The sequence below is a fragment of the Cervus canadensis genome, chromosome 6 (assembly GCF_019320065.1).
Source record: "Cervus canadensis isolate Bull #8, Minnesota chromosome 6, ASM1932006v1, whole genome shotgun sequence".
Taxonomy (NCBI): domain Eukaryota; kingdom Metazoa; phylum Chordata; class Mammalia; order Artiodactyla; family Cervidae; genus Cervus; species Cervus canadensis.
In genome coordinates this window covers 10,900,509-10,917,381 of record NC_057391.1, presented here as the reverse complement: position 1 = coordinate 10,917,381, position 16,873 = coordinate 10,900,509, and the positions used below count along the sequence as shown (strand labels likewise).

Sequence of the window (16,873 nt, the reverse complement as noted above, 5' to 3'; positions counted from 1 at the left end):
CAGGTCGTAAGCCAAGTGCCTGCACAGTTCCATGAAAGGCACCTCTCCATGATCAAAGTTTTGAGTAGTGAGACACATACTCAGATCCAGTCTGCCTTTGAAGACTACAGCTGTTCATGAATTCCACTTTGTCCCTTCCAGTTCTAAGTCTGTTCTTGCTCCAGATCACACCCAACTTTCTATCCTGGCTGTCCCTGGCTGATCTGCATTCTCAACCCTAGAACCAGAGACAGCAAATGGCCTTGCATAGACTCCTCTACCTTCTCCCCCCACCGTGCAAGGTCTAAGGCAGCCCTGTCCAATAAAACTTCTATGATGATGTGGTTCTGTTTCTCTTGTTGAACCCTGCTGACCACTGGGGAAGAGCATGGAGACAGAAAATCAGCATGCTAGGAATCACAGCCCTGGAGAAAAGAGACCTGGAGCCACACCAGCCCACCACTACTCACATTATATGAGAAAAACATACCCCTGTGAGCTTGCTCTGTTGGGATTCCCATCCCCAATCCAATCCACTGTTAAGAGCCCCCATCCCCCAAGCCAGAATCATCAAAGTGAACTAAAATAGTCATAGAGAACAAGCTGGCTGCAGGAAGGGGTGGGTGATCTTCAACAAGCAATCTTTCCTTTACTCCCACATGATGACTTCCCAGCCCTGTCCATCCCACCAGTTCCCTAGGCAGATCCATCCTCTTCCCAGGCCTCCTCCCTTCCCCAAGTGCCTATGACCCTCCTTATAGAATGTAATTGACCCATGCGGGCTTCCCTGGTGGCTCAGAAGGTAAAGAATCCGTCTGCAATGCAGGAGACCTGGGTTGGGAAGATTCCCCAGGAGGAGGACACGGCAACCCACTCCAGTATTCCTGCCTGGAGAATCCCCACGGACAGAGGAGCCTGGCGGGCTACAGTCCATGGGGTGGCAAAGAGTTGGGCAGGACTGAGCGACTAACCACAGCACATGTTGGCTGTCAAACTGATGTTTGTTTTAAAACATCAGCTCTTTTTCATGACTGCACATATGACAGGAGGCAGTAAGAAACTACCAAACCATATTTGTCAGCTCCAGTCTCTGAAACTGTCACCAACCAATAAACGTTACCAGGAATGGGTCTTTCCGTAGGGCTCCTGAATGGTTAACTAAACATGGGCGGGGGGCGGGGGGGGGGGCAATGTATGGCTGAACAACATTTCTCTTTCGCAGCTGAGCTTGGGTAGAGAACAATGGGCAGTGGTTTCAAGCTGTACCCACAGACACAATTCTACACAATTACAAAGAAATTAAAAATAATTGGTTGCTTAAACAAGTGGTTATCCGTTACCGTGTTGACATAGAAAAAGGAGAAATGCTGGGAACCGAATCAAAGCGACGGTGCAACAGACAGCTTGGCGTGGCATGCATGGCTTGGTTACTTGAATGCGCGGGCTTGCTTCTCACTTCCTCCTAATTTTGGCCCCGCCTTCCTGATGTGTCTTCCTGAGAATGTTAAAAACAAACAACAGACAAACACATTGGTCTTACTGCAGGCCGTCTTTAGTGTCTGTTGCTCCCCTCTTTTCCACGTCTCACGGTACTGGGTCCTCCCAGCTTCTCTCTTGCTTGCTGAGTCGCGTTGCCTTCGGTGAATGCTGTGCGGACACAGTACCCCACACTGCGCCCCGCACTCCCTCCAAGCCCTCGGCCGGGGCTAAAGGCGTCCCAGCGGTGGTCAGCCAGCCTCTGGGCATCAGGCAGCCGCCTGAGCTAGGGACCAGGGCCGCTGCTCGCACCGGCCACCCACGCCCCTCGCCCGGCCGGTCCCCGCCCCCGCGCGCCCGGAGAGGCTCGTCGTGTGACGCGTCCACCTCCCGGCAGCCCGCCGGCTCTCGCCCCTGGACGGCCGCCACCCCGGGAGACGCGGAGGCGGGTCCCCGGAGGAGCCTGGAGCACCGTAGGATGCGGCAGCCGCGCGGCCTCTCCCGGAGCCGCAGGAGCCCCGGGCCGAGCCCGCCCTCGGTGAGCGCCGGGGACCGGCAGGGGGCTCTGGATTTGGGTCCCTCCCCTTCGCTCAGAGTCTCGTAGCACTCGGTCTCTCAGACACCTCCTGCCAGGTGCGCGCCGGCGGCAGAGGAGGACGCCTCTCTCCTCCCGGCACCCCACCATGGGCAATACTTACAACGTCTCCCAGTCCGAGAACCGCGAAGAGCCACGGTGGCTCCCCCCGGGCGAAAGCCCGGCCATCAGCTCCGTGATGTTCACGGCCGGGGTGCTGGGGAACCTCATTGCGCTGGCGCTCCTGGTGCGCCGCTGGCGGGGCGACTCGGGGCGCAGCGCGGGCCGCGGGAACTCCATCTCGCTGTTCCACGTGCTGGTGACAGAGCTGGTGCTCACCGACCTGCTTGGGACCTGCCTCATCAGCCCCGTGGTGCTGGCTTCGTATGCGCAGAACCGGACGCTGGTGGCCCTGGGGCCAGACAGGCGCGTGTGCACCTACTTTGCCTTCTCCATGACCTTCTTCAGCCTGGCCACGATGCTCATGCTCTTCGCCATGGCTCTGGAGCGCTACCTAGCCATCGGACACCCCTACTTCTACCAGCGCCGGGTCACTCGCCGCAGTGGCCTGGCTGTGCTGCCCACGATCTACATAGTCTCCCTGCTGTTTTGCTCCCTGCCGCTGCTGGAACATTGGAAGTATGCCCAGTACAGCCCAGGGACGTGGTGCTTCATCGGACACAAGCAGACCACGTACCTGCGGCTTTACGCCACTCTGCTGCTGTTGCTCATCATCGCCGTGCTCGCCTGCAACTTTAGTGTCATCGTCAACCTCATCCACATGCACCGCCGGGGCAGGAGAAGCCGCTGCGGACCCTCCTTGGGCAGCAGCCACAGGAGGGCAGAAAGGGTATCCATGGCGGAGGAGACGGACCATCTTATTCTCCTGGCTATCATGACCATCACTTTCGCCGTCTGCTCCTTGCCTTTCACAGTAAGTCACTCTCTTGGTTTCTACAGCCGAGCCCCGTGCAGCCTTCTTGCACTCTCTCCTCTTACTCCCACCCTTTCCACCACCACACAGATTCCCACAACTTGTAAAAATATGACCTAATTTGTAAAAGTCTATCGCCTTCCCCTCTCAAGTCTCACCTTTACTTCACTTCCTGCTTCCCTAATCCCAGCAAATGGGCATCTCTATGCTAGTGTTTCTCATACAGCGACACAGCACCCCTGAAACGGAGTCTTGGCCCTCCACTAAGCCAGCCCAGACCCCATCCTAGAGCCAGTTCCCGTCTACAAGGCTAGAATGGCTTCCTGTCTGAGGAAGAAGCAGTCCCTTCCACCTTTGGACAGTTGTCAGTTACAATCTGACTTCCCTGAGCTGTAGTTCGCCTGGAGTCCTGTCCTCCGCCCCACCCCAATCAGCTGGTGCCAGTTCTCCAGGCTCTGCCTTCTGTTTTTCTCTCAATGCAAAATGTGATGCCCAACCAGTAGCATTCCTGTGGCCATTAAGAATGGTCCCAGGTGAGAAGGGTCCACATTGCAGAAATCCAGAGCGTTCATTGTCTTGTTCAACAAAACCTAGTTTACAGGCTTCCCAAGTTACCTGTATATTGGAAGTATAACTCTTGGTTGCCATTAAAATTCACAATATGTTCCTGATGATAAGTAGAGGAAAGACTGGTTGCTTGGAGGAACCCCTTGCCTAGGTTCTGGGCTGGGTGCTGTCCTGATTGGAGGCAATACCAGCAGTTGGTTCCATGATGCTGTATTTGAACCTCCTAAAATGTAACATGGGTAGCAGAGCCTGGGATGTATCTGAGCAAGTGCTAACCTCTTACAGAGAAAGGAGAACTCTGAGTTTTAGCATCTCCACTTCCTAATCTTCAGAAGCACACGATTGCTCCTACAGGGAATAAACAGTTGACTCTTACCTGCCACAGTCTTGGTAAAAAGAAAGAGATGATGTCTGTCACAAAACAAATATTTGAACTGTACCTTAAATGGGAAGTATCAAGTAATCTCTTAATAAGGACATTTATATAGACCATTAACTAATTTTATTTTATCCATAGATTATTGGTACTTGTAACTTTCATCTATATAGCACTTTAAATGTTACGAAATGCTACACTGTCCAGAATTAATTTATTTCTTGGAAGGCTTAGCTGACAATTCTAAAGTCACGGCTGTGGAATGGTGCTTTACATTCTATTTCAGAATGCTTGGCATGGGTCTCTGGGGGGTGCTTTCCCCCATGTCTTTTTATTCTACTGGATGCACATGAAAATTGTGCTCAGAAACGGCCTACACCCAGTCACAGAAGGACAAATACTGTATGATGCCACTTATAGAAGGTACCTGAAGTAGTCAAACTCATAGAAACAGAAAATGGAACAGTGCACGCCAGGGGCTGGGGGAGGGGTAGGAGGAGTTGTTTGGTGGATGTAGAGTTTCAGTCATGTAGGATTGGGATGAGAGGTCTGGGGAATCTTTTGCACAACAATGTGCATGTGGGTGGCAATATTTTATTATACACTTAGAAACTGTTGAGAGTGAATTTTATGTTATATGCTTTTTTGCCACAATAAAAAATTTATTAATTAATAATAGGAAAAGAAATGGCCTACACCAATCTCCTACCCAAGGCAGGAATCATTTCCACACATCCTAACCAGGGCTCTGGTGGACAAGGCAAAGGCCTCTGGTTGCCTCCAGAAATTCTCCTGTTCTTCTAAGAGAGCATGCACAGCCCAATAGAAATACCCTGTGAACCACAAATGCCAGCCACAGAATTTCCAATTTTCTCAGTTCAGTTCAGTTTAGCCTCTCAGTCGTGTCTGACTCTTTGCGACCCCATGGACTGCAGCACACCAGGCCTCCTTGTCCACCAGCAACTCCCAGAGTTTACTCAATCTCATGTCCATCGAGTCGGTGATGCCATTTGACCATCTCATCCTCTGTTGTCCCCTTCTCCTCCCACCTTCGATCTTTCCCAGCATCAGGGTCTTTTCCAATGAGTCAGCTCTTTGCATCATGTGGCCGAAGTATTGGAGTTTTGGCTTCAGCATCAGTCCTTCCAGTGAATATTCAGGACTGATCTCCTTTAGGATGGACTGGTTGGATCTCCTTGCAGTCCAAGGGACTTTCAAGAGTCTTCTCCAACCACAGTTCAAAAGCATCAATTCTTCGGTGCTCAGCTTTCTTTATAGTCTAACTCTCACATCCATACATGACTACTGGAAAAACCATAGCTTTGACTAGACAGACCTTTGTTGGCAAAGTAATGTCTCTGTTTTTTAATATGCTGTCTGGGTTGGTCATAGGTTTTCTTCCAAGGAGCAAATGTCTTTTAAGTTCATGGCTGCAGTCACCATCTGCAGTGATTTTGGAGCCCCCAAAAATAGTCTGTCACAGTTTCCATTATTTTCCCATCTATTTGCCATGAAATGATGGAACCAGATGTCATGATTTTATTTTTATGACTGTTGAGTTTTAAACCAACTGTTTCACTCTCCTCTTTCACTTTCATCAAGTGGCTCTTTAGTTCTTCTTCGCTTTCTGCCATAAGGGTGGTGTCATCTGCATATCTGAGGTTATTGATCTTTCTCCCGGCAATCTTGATTCCAGCTTGTGCTTCATCCAGTCCAGCGTTTCTCCAATTTTCTAGTAACCACACAACAAAAAGTTAAAAAAAAAAAAAATGAAATTAATTATTAACTAAAATATTTTATTTAACCCAACATATCCAAATAGCATCAATGAAAAATATAATCAATGTAAAATAATTATTAATGAACTATTCTAACTAATTTCCTGTGTTCCAGAAAATGAGAGCAATCTGCCCTCTCTCTGCCTCTTTCTTCCTTGGGATAATAGAACTTCCTTCTGTGGCCCTCAAAGTGGGCCACAGGTCTTCCCGGGTGGGCTACAATCCATGGGGCCACAAAGAGTCGGACATAACTGGGCGACTAACACAACACACAAAAAGTGGGCCACACCATTGGCCCAACAAGGAGACCTCACAGCTGTGTACCCAGTGGGACTCCAGCCTGCTCAGCACCCCAGGAATGAGGAAAGAGGGGTAGGAAATTGAGGAAACCCAAACTGCTAATGTCAACCATTGTCCCAAAGTATGGGCAAGTTACGATTACTACTTCCTTTAAGAATGCCAGCCTAGGACTTCCGAAGCTTGGGAAGTGAAATTCAGAATGTAAAATGCTCAGTACACTGTAATGAAGTTCAGGTCATTATTACCACCATCAAAATTGCTAACATTTTTGAGTGCTAATTTTTACATATATTAACGCATTATCTTCACAACAATCTGTCATATAGGTGACATTTTTATTCCCATTCTACAAATGAGGCAAATAACTTACCCTGGGTCCCAAGCTAGTGAATACTGAAGCCAGGATTCAAAAGCAGGCAGTTTAAACACATAGCCTATGCTTTTAACCACAATACCATCAGAGAGAAAATACTTATTCAGGGGTAACATATGAGAAGATCGTGTGCTTGTGATTAGTTAATCACTCATGTCTGATTCTGCAGCCTTTTGGATTACAGCCTGCCAGGCTACTCTGTCCATGAGATTTTTCAGGCAAGAATACTGGAGTGGGTTGCCATTTCCTCCTCCAGGGGATCTTCCCAACCTTGGGATCAAACCTGCATCTCCTGTGTCTTCTGGGTTGCAGACGGATTTTTTGCCCACTAAGCCATCAGGGAAGCTCATGAGAAGATTAACCCAAGATTTATAAGAGAGTTGTGAGATGTTATAAATATCTGCACCACTTTATCTCTTAATTTCAACTTTTAGCTATAAAAATACAGTGGCAAAGACCTTTTTCTCTGTAGCAGATCAAGGGGCCTGAGCTGGGACCGAGGGTGCAGTTTCTTTTTGCTTCTGCACAGACCTGTTCATTAAAAGGCTGAGTCTGAGATTTTAGAAGATTCGCTAGTGTAAATACTGGTCTAAATTAAGAAATAATCTGATTACTCCTCACATAAAGTTTTGTTGTTAAACATTTAAACATTTCTTAATTGATCTTTTAAAAAAGCTTTATTTTGGCTATCCAATATAAAATCATGCATAGGACCAATAACATATTCCATACCGTTTTTGCATTAAAGGAATATTGTATAAATTAATAAATTCCTCATATTAATCAGATGTTGTTATCATTTCACAGAGATAGATAGAAACTTTATTTCTTCCTTAAATGAGACAGGACACAGGAAACACATCAGACGTCCATTCTTGACTCAGATACTGTTTGTCTCTTAATTTCCAACCCATATTTAGCCACTTTCTCACTACTTTACTAATAACTGTTAATAGCCTCTGGTCATTTTAAACTATTTTCCTCATGCCATTAGGATAAAGTGCTTATGCATTTTACTCAGTTCTAAAATTTCAAGAGTGAACCATTGACTCATTCTAAAAATTTCTTCATCTTTAGAATTCTTTAGGGCTGTAATTTTTAGATAAATCTGATTAGTGGAAATCTGATCTTTCACATACAGAACAAATGCAAGTAAACAGTACTGGAATTTCCCTCATTCATTCCTGGTACTGTTTATGTAAAATTTAACATGAAGTGGGTTGTAAAGCTGATTTGAAATTTGTTGATTACATACTTGCACAATATCACAATTCTAGTAGTAATGAAAGAGAAATTCAGAAATCTCTATGAACTTTGCCTGGTGATATTTTGAGTTAATATGCATGCAATACTAGAAGGCCCTTTATCATTCAAACATCATCAGTGATGTATCTGGGGATTTTTTAAAAACTTTTTACTTGATACTGGAGATGATTAAAATCTTGTGATAGTTTCAGGTGTATAGTGAAATGATGCAGCCATACATATACATTATCCATTCTCCTGTTTGGGGATTGTTAAAGAATTTTAACACACCTTACCTTTTAAGAGAAAGTTTTTCTACATGAGTATTTTCACTTGACACCTTTTCCTTCTCCATATGATATGAAATGGTAGTTATGAATACTGATAGGATTACACTGAGTTTTAAAAATGTAGACAGCAAGAACTAGAGGCCATTTCCCTAAAGAGAAGTGATGTGCTATGTCTACACTCTTGGTCAAGGTGATTGTCACTGCCTTCCATTTGGCTGTGGAAAGCGTGGAGGAAAGAAAAGCCCCAAAGAAAGCCAAGAGCTTCTTAGATAGCCATGGTTTTTAAATCTGTAAACAGGAGCAGTAATACCCATAAATCTTTGTGACACATTTGGAAAGAAATCTCCTACAAACCCATAATCAGTCAGTGGTGAATTTCATGTGACACTTCACATCATAGGGTATTTATGCAGATGGTGCTAGAGTGTGTAGTGGCTAAGAAGAAAGTCTGGCCCTGCTTCTGTGGCTGCAAGGCTTCCCTGCTCACCCACGGTGTGATTTGGGTAAATGTAACAAATCTTCTAAGCCTTGATCTCCTCCTTGCAAAAATGGGACTAATAACACTTTTACAGATTTGTAGAAGGATTAAATATAACAAGACACAAATTGTTTAGCACCAGACCTGACACAAAAGTATTTAGTAAATATTAGCTACTTTCCCCATAAGAATCAGTTTTCAAAAGAAATCATTGTATGTTAATAATCAGGAACTGAACTCTGGAAACTCCAAGTCATGTTTAATTGTCCAGGCCTCAGTAGGTCTTTTGTTGTTAAGTGTGACAAATGAATAATTTCAAACTATTTCAGGTATTGGGTAAGGGTCTAAAGCAGTGGGTCTCAACTTTGCACATTAGTATCACCTGTGTATGTGTTCATGCTCAGTTGTGTTTTCTTCGTTGCCATCCTGTGGACTGTAGCTCTCCAGATTCATCTGTTCATGGGGTTTTCCAGGCAAGAAGACTGGAGTGGGTTGCCATTTCCTACTCCAGGGGATCTTCCTGACCCAGGGATTGATCCCGTATCTCTTATGTCTCCTGCACTGACAGGCAAATTCTTTACCAGTGAGCAACTGCGGAAGCCCTAGTATCTCCTGGGGGACATTAAAAGCCCTGACACCCAGGTTATAGCCCAGACTAATAAAATCAGAGGGAGGGAGCAAGCCATCAGAGTATTTTTATTTCTTTATTATTTTTTTCCATCAGAGTATTTTTAATGATCCTCAGGTGATTTCAATGAGCAGACAAATAAGGTTCTCATTTGCTCTAAAATTCTCAATATACTATGTAGTTGCATTAAAGGTAGGAAAGTAGCTGAAACAAACAGTGCCAGGTCAGTGCCAAGGCGAAGTTTTACATGGAGGCTGCGGGGATCAATGGAAGACAAATCTAAAGGACACTAGCTTTCATTGGTGCCGCTTTGTGGGTATCACAACAAGCTCTCTATTCTTAGCAAAGCCCTGTAGAGAGTCTGTCCTAAGGAATTAAAACTCACTTGACTGGTTTACATTTGTCCTTGATGTTTTTCTCATAGCAAATTTATTAGTAGCATGTGCAAAAACATGTATACAGTCTACCAGCCTCTGAAACTGAATTCCAGAACATAACTGAAACATCATTAATTAATTGACCTATATCCATTGTGTCAGCCTTTAATTAAATTCCAGGATTGGCTGAAGGGAGAGGGGAATGAGGAGTTAGTGTTTAATGGGTATAGAGGTGGCTCAGTGGGTAAAAGAAACTACCTGCAATGTGGGAGATGCAGGTTTGATCTCTGGGCTTGGCAGATCTCCTGGAGGAGGAAATAGCAGTCTGCTCCAGTATTCTTGCCTGGAAAATTCCATGGACAGAGGAGCCTGGCGGGCTACAGTCCATGGGGTTGAAAAGAGTCAGACACGACTGAAACGACTAAGCATGCACATATTGGCCACCTCCTAAAATGCAAATTTTAAGCATTTCTAAAAATTACTCAGTATAGTGGATGAAAAGGAAACAAAGTACAGAATTGCTTCATCCTCTGAAACCATTTTTCACTTCTCATTGGTCAGTCACACTCTAAAGAGACCAGGAACTATGGTCAGATCCTGCCACTGAAAACCTGACTCATCTTCACATGTGGCCTTTGACACTGGAATGCTGAGCCTGCTCTACGTGGCCCGCTAGACAGTCCAGTGTTATAGTTTTTGGGTGAGATTAGGTCATAAACCCAGCTACAAACTTTTTCTATGACAGAACACTCAGTTGTATGTGTGTGTAGTGACTAGTATATTTTAATCTATCAGGTTTATGTACAATATCATCCTGAATTCCAAAACTCCAAAATGGCTCTTTGAGTGAGTGAAAGTTGTTCAGTTGTGTCCTACTCTTTGCAACCCCATAGACTGTAGCCCACCAGGCTTCTCTGTCCACGGAACTCTTCAGGCAAGGACACAGGAATAGGTTGCCATTTCCTTCTCCGGGGGATCTCCCTGACTCAGGCATCAAATCCAGGTCTCCTGCATTGTAGGCAGATTCTTTACCATCTGAGCCACCAGGGAAGCCCTCTCTCTCTCTCTCTCTCTATATATATATATATATATATATACTGAATTATAACTGGATTCAAGGACTTATAGATAATTCTGTGTCATAATTAGATTCACAATTTTAAGAGTTACAATTTAAAGAGCAATATTTAAATTGCTCTTTAAATATACCATATAAGTACTGTAAATTTCTCATCTAAAATAATTTAGCTGACAAGAGAAGTATTGCTCCCTTGCATATCTCCACCTAACTTTTTTCTTCTCTCTATATTCAGGGACATCTACCTTCAGGTTTTTGTTTTTTTTTCCTTTGCTCATCTGCCAACTCTCTTCTCCATTCCCTTCAGCCAAGATTCTCTGGCATAAACACCTACGGCTGCCAAACCTTCCCGATATTGTCCTAACATAAGCAAACTGAAGATGACTACTCTTCCCCTCCCTGCAATTTGCTTTGTATACGCAGTTGCCAGATGCCTGCAGAGTTAAGTACTAGGGGAATAGGAAAGAAACTCTTCCTTCTTTTGGTGAGGGAGAGTGGAGGAAAGAAGGAATAGCTCTCTAACTCACCCGCTGCAGTTGGTAGGAGAGGCCCTGGAGCTCTATAATGAACTGGCTTCAAACGACTGGGTGTGATTTACATGTTTCACTCTTTTCTGTAAGCTATGTGGAAGTCTTTGATCTTTATCAGGGATGTGCTGTTCCATTCTCTGAAATTGGATCAGAAAGTTGTTTGTTCCCTAAATACCTAAGGAATCAGATGAGAGCTGGTATACCACTTTGAGAACATTGGCCAACGTGTAATGATGTGTCAGCTGTCCAGTGTTTAAGACTCTTCTGAAGACCTTCGGCCTACATAGGCGACCTGGATGTAGCAAACAGTGAGCACTGCTCAGGTATCAAGGGACTTGGAATTTGTGTCCTGTTGCTATACAGTCCCTCAGCCATGTCTGACTCTTTGTGACCCCATGGACTGCAGCACACCAGGCTCCCCTGTCCTTCACCATCTCCCTGTGTTTGCTTAAACTCATGTCCATCGAGTCGATGATGCCATCCAATCATCTCATCCTCTGTCACCCCCTTCTCCTCCTGCCCTTAATCTTTCCCAGCATCGGGGTCTTTTCTAATGAGCTGGCTCTTCACATCAGATGGCCAAATTATTGGAGCTTCAGCATCAGTCCTTTCAATGGATATTCAGGGTTGATTTCCTTTAGGATTGACTGGCTTGATCTCCTTGCAGTCCAAGGGACTCTCAAGAGTCTTCTTCAACACCACAGTTCAAAAGCATCAATTCTTCGGCACTCAGCCTTCTTTATGGTCCAACTCTCACATCCATACATGACTACTGGAAAAACCATAGCTTTGACTCTACAGACCTTTGTCAACCTTTGTGTCCTGAGTTGTCCACTAACCAGCCCTGGGAACTTGGGCAAATCCCTTACTGTCTCTGCCCTATGCTGTCCTCGCTGGTAAAATGAAGATAATAAGGACTATCGTTGTGGGGCGCGTTTTAAGGGGGCACTGTTTGCAGTAGCTGACACGGATGACTTCCTGTCATCTTCCCAACAATCCCAAGAATAGGTATTGTTATCATCGTCATTCATTTTAAAGATGTAGAAAGGGAGACACAAAGAGGTTAGTTTTCTTACCTATGGTCCCAGAGCTATTTTTGGTGCCAGAATTCAAACCCAGGCAGCCCAGTGGCCAGAACATAAGCTCTGTTGTGTGCCCTCTCTCACTGAATTGTCATAATTCAGCATTTGAAAGTAAGTGCCACACATTGTTATTCCCTCACTTCCCCATCTATCAAAAGGAGACAATACTTCTATTTCAGAGTGTCCCTAAGGCATAAACTTGTGTGAGAGGGGTGAGATTTTGCAACTTCCCTCTCAGCACCACAACCACACACAAAACACATTTTGCTTTTCAGCCTTAAGAAACTGCACATGGTCGAAGCCTGTCTACTGCTACAATATAAAACTGACATCTTTCCCCCTCTTTTGCTTCTTACAGATTTTTGCATATATGAATGAAAACTCTTCCCGGAAAGAAAAGTGGGACCTCCTAGCTCTTAGATTTTTATCAGTTAACTCAATAATTGACCCTTGGGTCTTTGCCATCCTGAGACCTCCTGTTCTGAGACTAATGCGTTCAGTCCTCTGCTGTCGGGATTCATTAAGAACACAAGAAGCAACACAAACTTCCTGTTCTACACAGTCAAATGCCAGTAAACAGATTGACCTTTGAGGATGGTAGTTAAGAAGTGCTAGTTAACCACCATCTGGAAGATCATTTTGAAATGGTTCCTTAGAGAAATGGAAAAAAGTTAGTTTATAAACACAATGACGTTACCCTAATGAAACAGAGTAAACAAATATTTCAGGAGTGCTTTGGGCTACAGATGTGCTGACCAGGCATTTCTTGGAAGGTGTCAGAAGGATCTATAAAACCTGCCCTCAAGAAGCATGCTTATGGTCTTTGGAGGAACAACCAACTGTATTTATGATCCCGTGTCTTTTGATTTAAGCTTTCTTGTTGAATGAGAAAGCATGTAGTTTTGTAATTTGTTTAAAACCCTAAATAGTTACTGTGTTTTCTATTTTAATCTTCTAGGCTAGTACCATTGTAAACATAACAATGTACAGTCTAGCCAGATAAAACTTATGTATTCTCTAGGAAGTGGATATGGGCAAGCAACCAAGCCTGGTGTCTTGTGATTGCTTATCAAGCCCTTTCTTTGGACAATGAGTTTGAAAATCATAAGTACTTTGTACTGTATGTTTGTATATGTGGGAGCATGCTCTTGTCACGATAGTATTACTCATAGAAGAGTAGGCTCAGTTGGTTAATGTCAGCTTTTTCACCATCCATGAAAAGATGTGTGTCAGAGTGTCAGGTTATATATTTTATAACATCTGTCGAGCTAATGGTAACTAAAAGGACTTTAGCAATTTTTCTCTCAGTGATAAATAGTAGACTAGTAAGAGAAGTAATTCTCATGAATATTCTACTTTTTATTTCCAGGGAAGGGTGTATGCGCCTATGCCTTAGGCAAATATTAGAATTAAAAACTGAAAAATCTGGTCAGTTCTTCAGTTACACTGAACTCTTTTAATGCTGATGTTGAGGCTGTGATTAACATACTTTATAGGATGATTGTGTTGTAGCAAAATTCATCTGTCTGTATGTTTATCTGGGAAACATGGCTTGACTCATGCTGTATAGGAAATCATACAGTGAGTCATATCTTAATATATTTCTAAATCTAAATGTTTGGCATTGTATAAACTCAGCATCAAAATATTTCAGTGAATTTGCACTGTTTAATCATATCTTAGTTATAGTATAAACTCATCTGAAATGTTACAAAAATAAGCTATAAAACAAAAAATTTGAAAATGGAGTAGTATGTGATGAATTCCCCCCAAATAGCAATTTATAGTTTGTGTGGATATACTAATTTTAAAAATTAGATAAAAGTGGAGTTTTTTAATTTAATTTAGCAGATTTTTAAAGTGTGGTTGCATTGCAAATTAGAGTTTAAAATATTCAATATAATACTTGATATTAAAGGGAAATTTTTCCCCTTATAGCATGATCTTCAATATAGTGGACACTTTATTTATTTTATTTTATTTTTTGCAGTGAGTGTTATTACAACATAGCTGTAATAAAAACCAAAAAAGAATATTAGTTTTTTCAAAGTCTCATTGAATTGCTTACACAAAACTATTTCCTATAAGTAGTTATCAGACTAGATGATCACTTAAGAGTGATTCCAAACCAATTTAGAAATCAGTGTATTAGGACAGAATCTATATCAAATTATCCCTTATTTTAAAAAGAATAAATGAATGGTTTGCTTTTGTACTAATTTAAACAAACCAGGCTAAGTTTAACTTAGCTAAAATCTGGACGTGTAAATAAAGCTTCCCTGTCCACCAAGATAAGAAATTGTTCTAAATAAGACTAATTAGGCTCATGGGTAATTCCTGAACATAAAATGCTAAAGTTACTCTGGATCTGGAAGATTGATTTCTTTTATCAGATGACTTTTCTTCCTCCAAATAAAAATGTTACCTACAATCATTCACCATACCTCATCATCCCCCCAAATTTTCGAATAATGCCTGAGAAATTTAAAAAGACAAAAAAGCACAAACTTGGACATAATATCACTAGTGGAAACAAAATTATTCACTCCGTGGTCCCAAAATATGAGTTTAAGCCTTTAAGAACTAATAGATTTCCAGAGCTTTGTTTCCTAGTATATTCCTGTTCCTTGCACTGTGTTAAATGAGTAAATCCTGAAATTTTATTTACTTACATAGAAGGAATTGAAAGTTAAAATCCTATGTAATAGTAAATTACTTACTATTATTGGAAATTTCAAGGTAATAGAAAAATTATTTATATTGGACATGTAAATATATCCTTTTTAAAAATCACATCATATCAGACGTACCTCTTTAAGTTCGCTGACTCATTTTCAAGTTAAATAAAAAACAGAAGTTGGTCTGGTATATCAGAAAACTGAATTATAATAAAGGAAGACCTAGATTTTATTCTTTGTCCCCGACAGTCAGTGGAATGAAAAGAGAGAAAAACTATAGTGGATATTCAACTCAGAATGCCACAACTGAGACCTGGACCCACTAAATAAATAAATAAATAACTGTCTTTAAAAAAAAAACAGGATAAATGTTCATGCAAAGCTGATTCCCTTTGCTGTATGGCAGAAACTAACACGATACAGGGAAGCAACTCGACCTAACTTTAGGTGTCCAGAAACGGGATGAGCTGAATTGTTGCTGGGTGCCTCTCTGTGGGGCTTCCCAGGTGGCCCTGGTGATAAAGAACCTGCTTGCCAATGCAGGAGATGGGGATTCGATCCCCTGGATCAGGAAGATCCCCTGGAGGAGGACATGGCAACCCACTTCAGTATTCTTGCCTGGAGAATCCCATGGACAGAGGAGCATCGCCAGCTACAGTCCATAGGGTCACAAAGAGTCGTACACGTCTGAAATAACTTGGCACGCACGCACGCACGCACGATTCACTGTGGCCTTGGATCATCTTTTCCAAGAGAAAACTGGGAAATTCTGGTACTAAATTGTGGCCTTGAGTTTCCTAAGATCCTAATAAGGCCCGTGTTTTCTCAGAAACTATAGAAAGACCTGACTCTCAGAGTGGTCTGGACCCATGACAACCCAGAGCCAGAAACAGCAGCAACCTCTACCCGCCATACTGGCAGAGATTACAAGCCCTGGGCAGGTGGAGGGCAAATCCGAGCCTCCTCACTACATTCTCAGTGTGATTCAGTTCAGCTCTTGGTGCCCTGGCCGGCTCTCAGCAGTACACTTTCAGAGACAGATCGCCCTCATGCTACTGTAATGTCAGCTCTGCTTTGAACCAAGAAAAAATTAACATCTTCAAGTTCAGAATTTGATGACTTTGAAAGGCAGGGGAAGACCATTAGTTCACTTTTAAGTAGAGGTTTAGTTGCTAAGTCGTGTCTGACTCTTTGGGACCCCATGGACTGTAGCCTGCCAGGCTCCTCTGTCCATGTGATTCTCCAGGCAAGAATACTGGAGTGGGTTGCCATTTCCTTCTCCATTACTTCCCTTAGTCAAATCTAATATTTTAAGCCAAAAATAATGGTTTTCTGAATTTGAGAAGAGCCCCTACTTGAATCATTCACAGAGAAACAGTCTTCGCAGAAATTTATTATGCGTTGGCTTGCCATGCCTGCTTAGGATGGCCATGAGCAGACACGACTCCTTCCTCTTTGATTGCACATTTAAAACATACCTATAGTCATTATACTAACAGCATTATCATTGACTTTCTTTTTAAATTTACAAAGCATTTGATCACCTGAAATACACACTATGGAAATAAATGTCATTTTAGCAATTCACAGAAGCAGTTCACACTAGCTAAAGTCTAGTGTATACATGGAACAAGGCCATGTATTGGGCATTAATTTTTATTTCAGAAAGTTACTTTTTTTCTGGTAACTTTTGTGATTTTTATTTGTAAGTAAATTTTCTTGAATTATATTTTTGTATTTCCTTAAAATGTATGTACTATTAAAAGTTGATTTGGGTGGTTTAACTCTGTGATCCGAGTGTTTCATTTTTCTTTTAACTATGCCAAGTCAAACAGATCAAATAATCATTCCAGCAGAAACAGCTGGCACATTCAAAAGAGTAACTGAGGACTATTGACTGAAGGAAATATTTACAGAGGGAAGGGCAGGGTTAAAGGAATCAACAAAGATGGTGGAGAAGCCCTTGGAAGCTGTTACCACTCCCAGGGCTGAAGGGACAGGGAGGAGTCGTGAACCTTGTGTCCCACCCAACAGAAGCTGTCCTTAAGCAGGGAAGCACAGCTCTGCTGAACCACCTGGAGGGAGGGAGGGAGGGAAGGAGCAAGGGGACCACCTTCCTGGAAGATCTTC

The 16,873-nt window shown here is 43.0% G+C and overlaps 1 protein-coding gene across 1 annotated transcript; it reads left to right on the top strand.

Moving 5' to 3' along the window:
• The first annotated feature begins 2,136 nt into the window (after positions 1-2,136).
• PTGER2 (prostaglandin E receptor 2) lies at positions 2,137-15,078 on the top strand. Its single transcript, XM_043470783.1, has 2 exons — positions 2,137-2,963; positions 12,424-15,078. The coding sequence occupies exons 1-2, from the start codon at positions 2,139-2,141 to the stop codon at positions 12,655-12,657; spliced, it is 1,059 nt and encodes a 352-aa protein (XP_043326718.1). The 5' UTR covers positions 2,137-2,138; the 3' UTR covers positions 12,658-15,078.
• Positions 15,079-16,873: the final 1,795 nt, after the last annotated feature.

Excerpts from the sequence above, each read along its gene's own strand:
- PTGER2 (XM_043470783.1), top strand. The coding sequence starts at position 2,139 with ATGGGCAATACTTACAACGTCTCCCAGTCCGAGAACCGCGAAGAGCCA. Across the intron at positions 2,964-12,423 it reads TCTGCTCCTTGCCTTTCACA|ATTTTTGCATATATGAATGA; the intron begins GTAAGTCACTCT and ends TGCTTCTTACAG.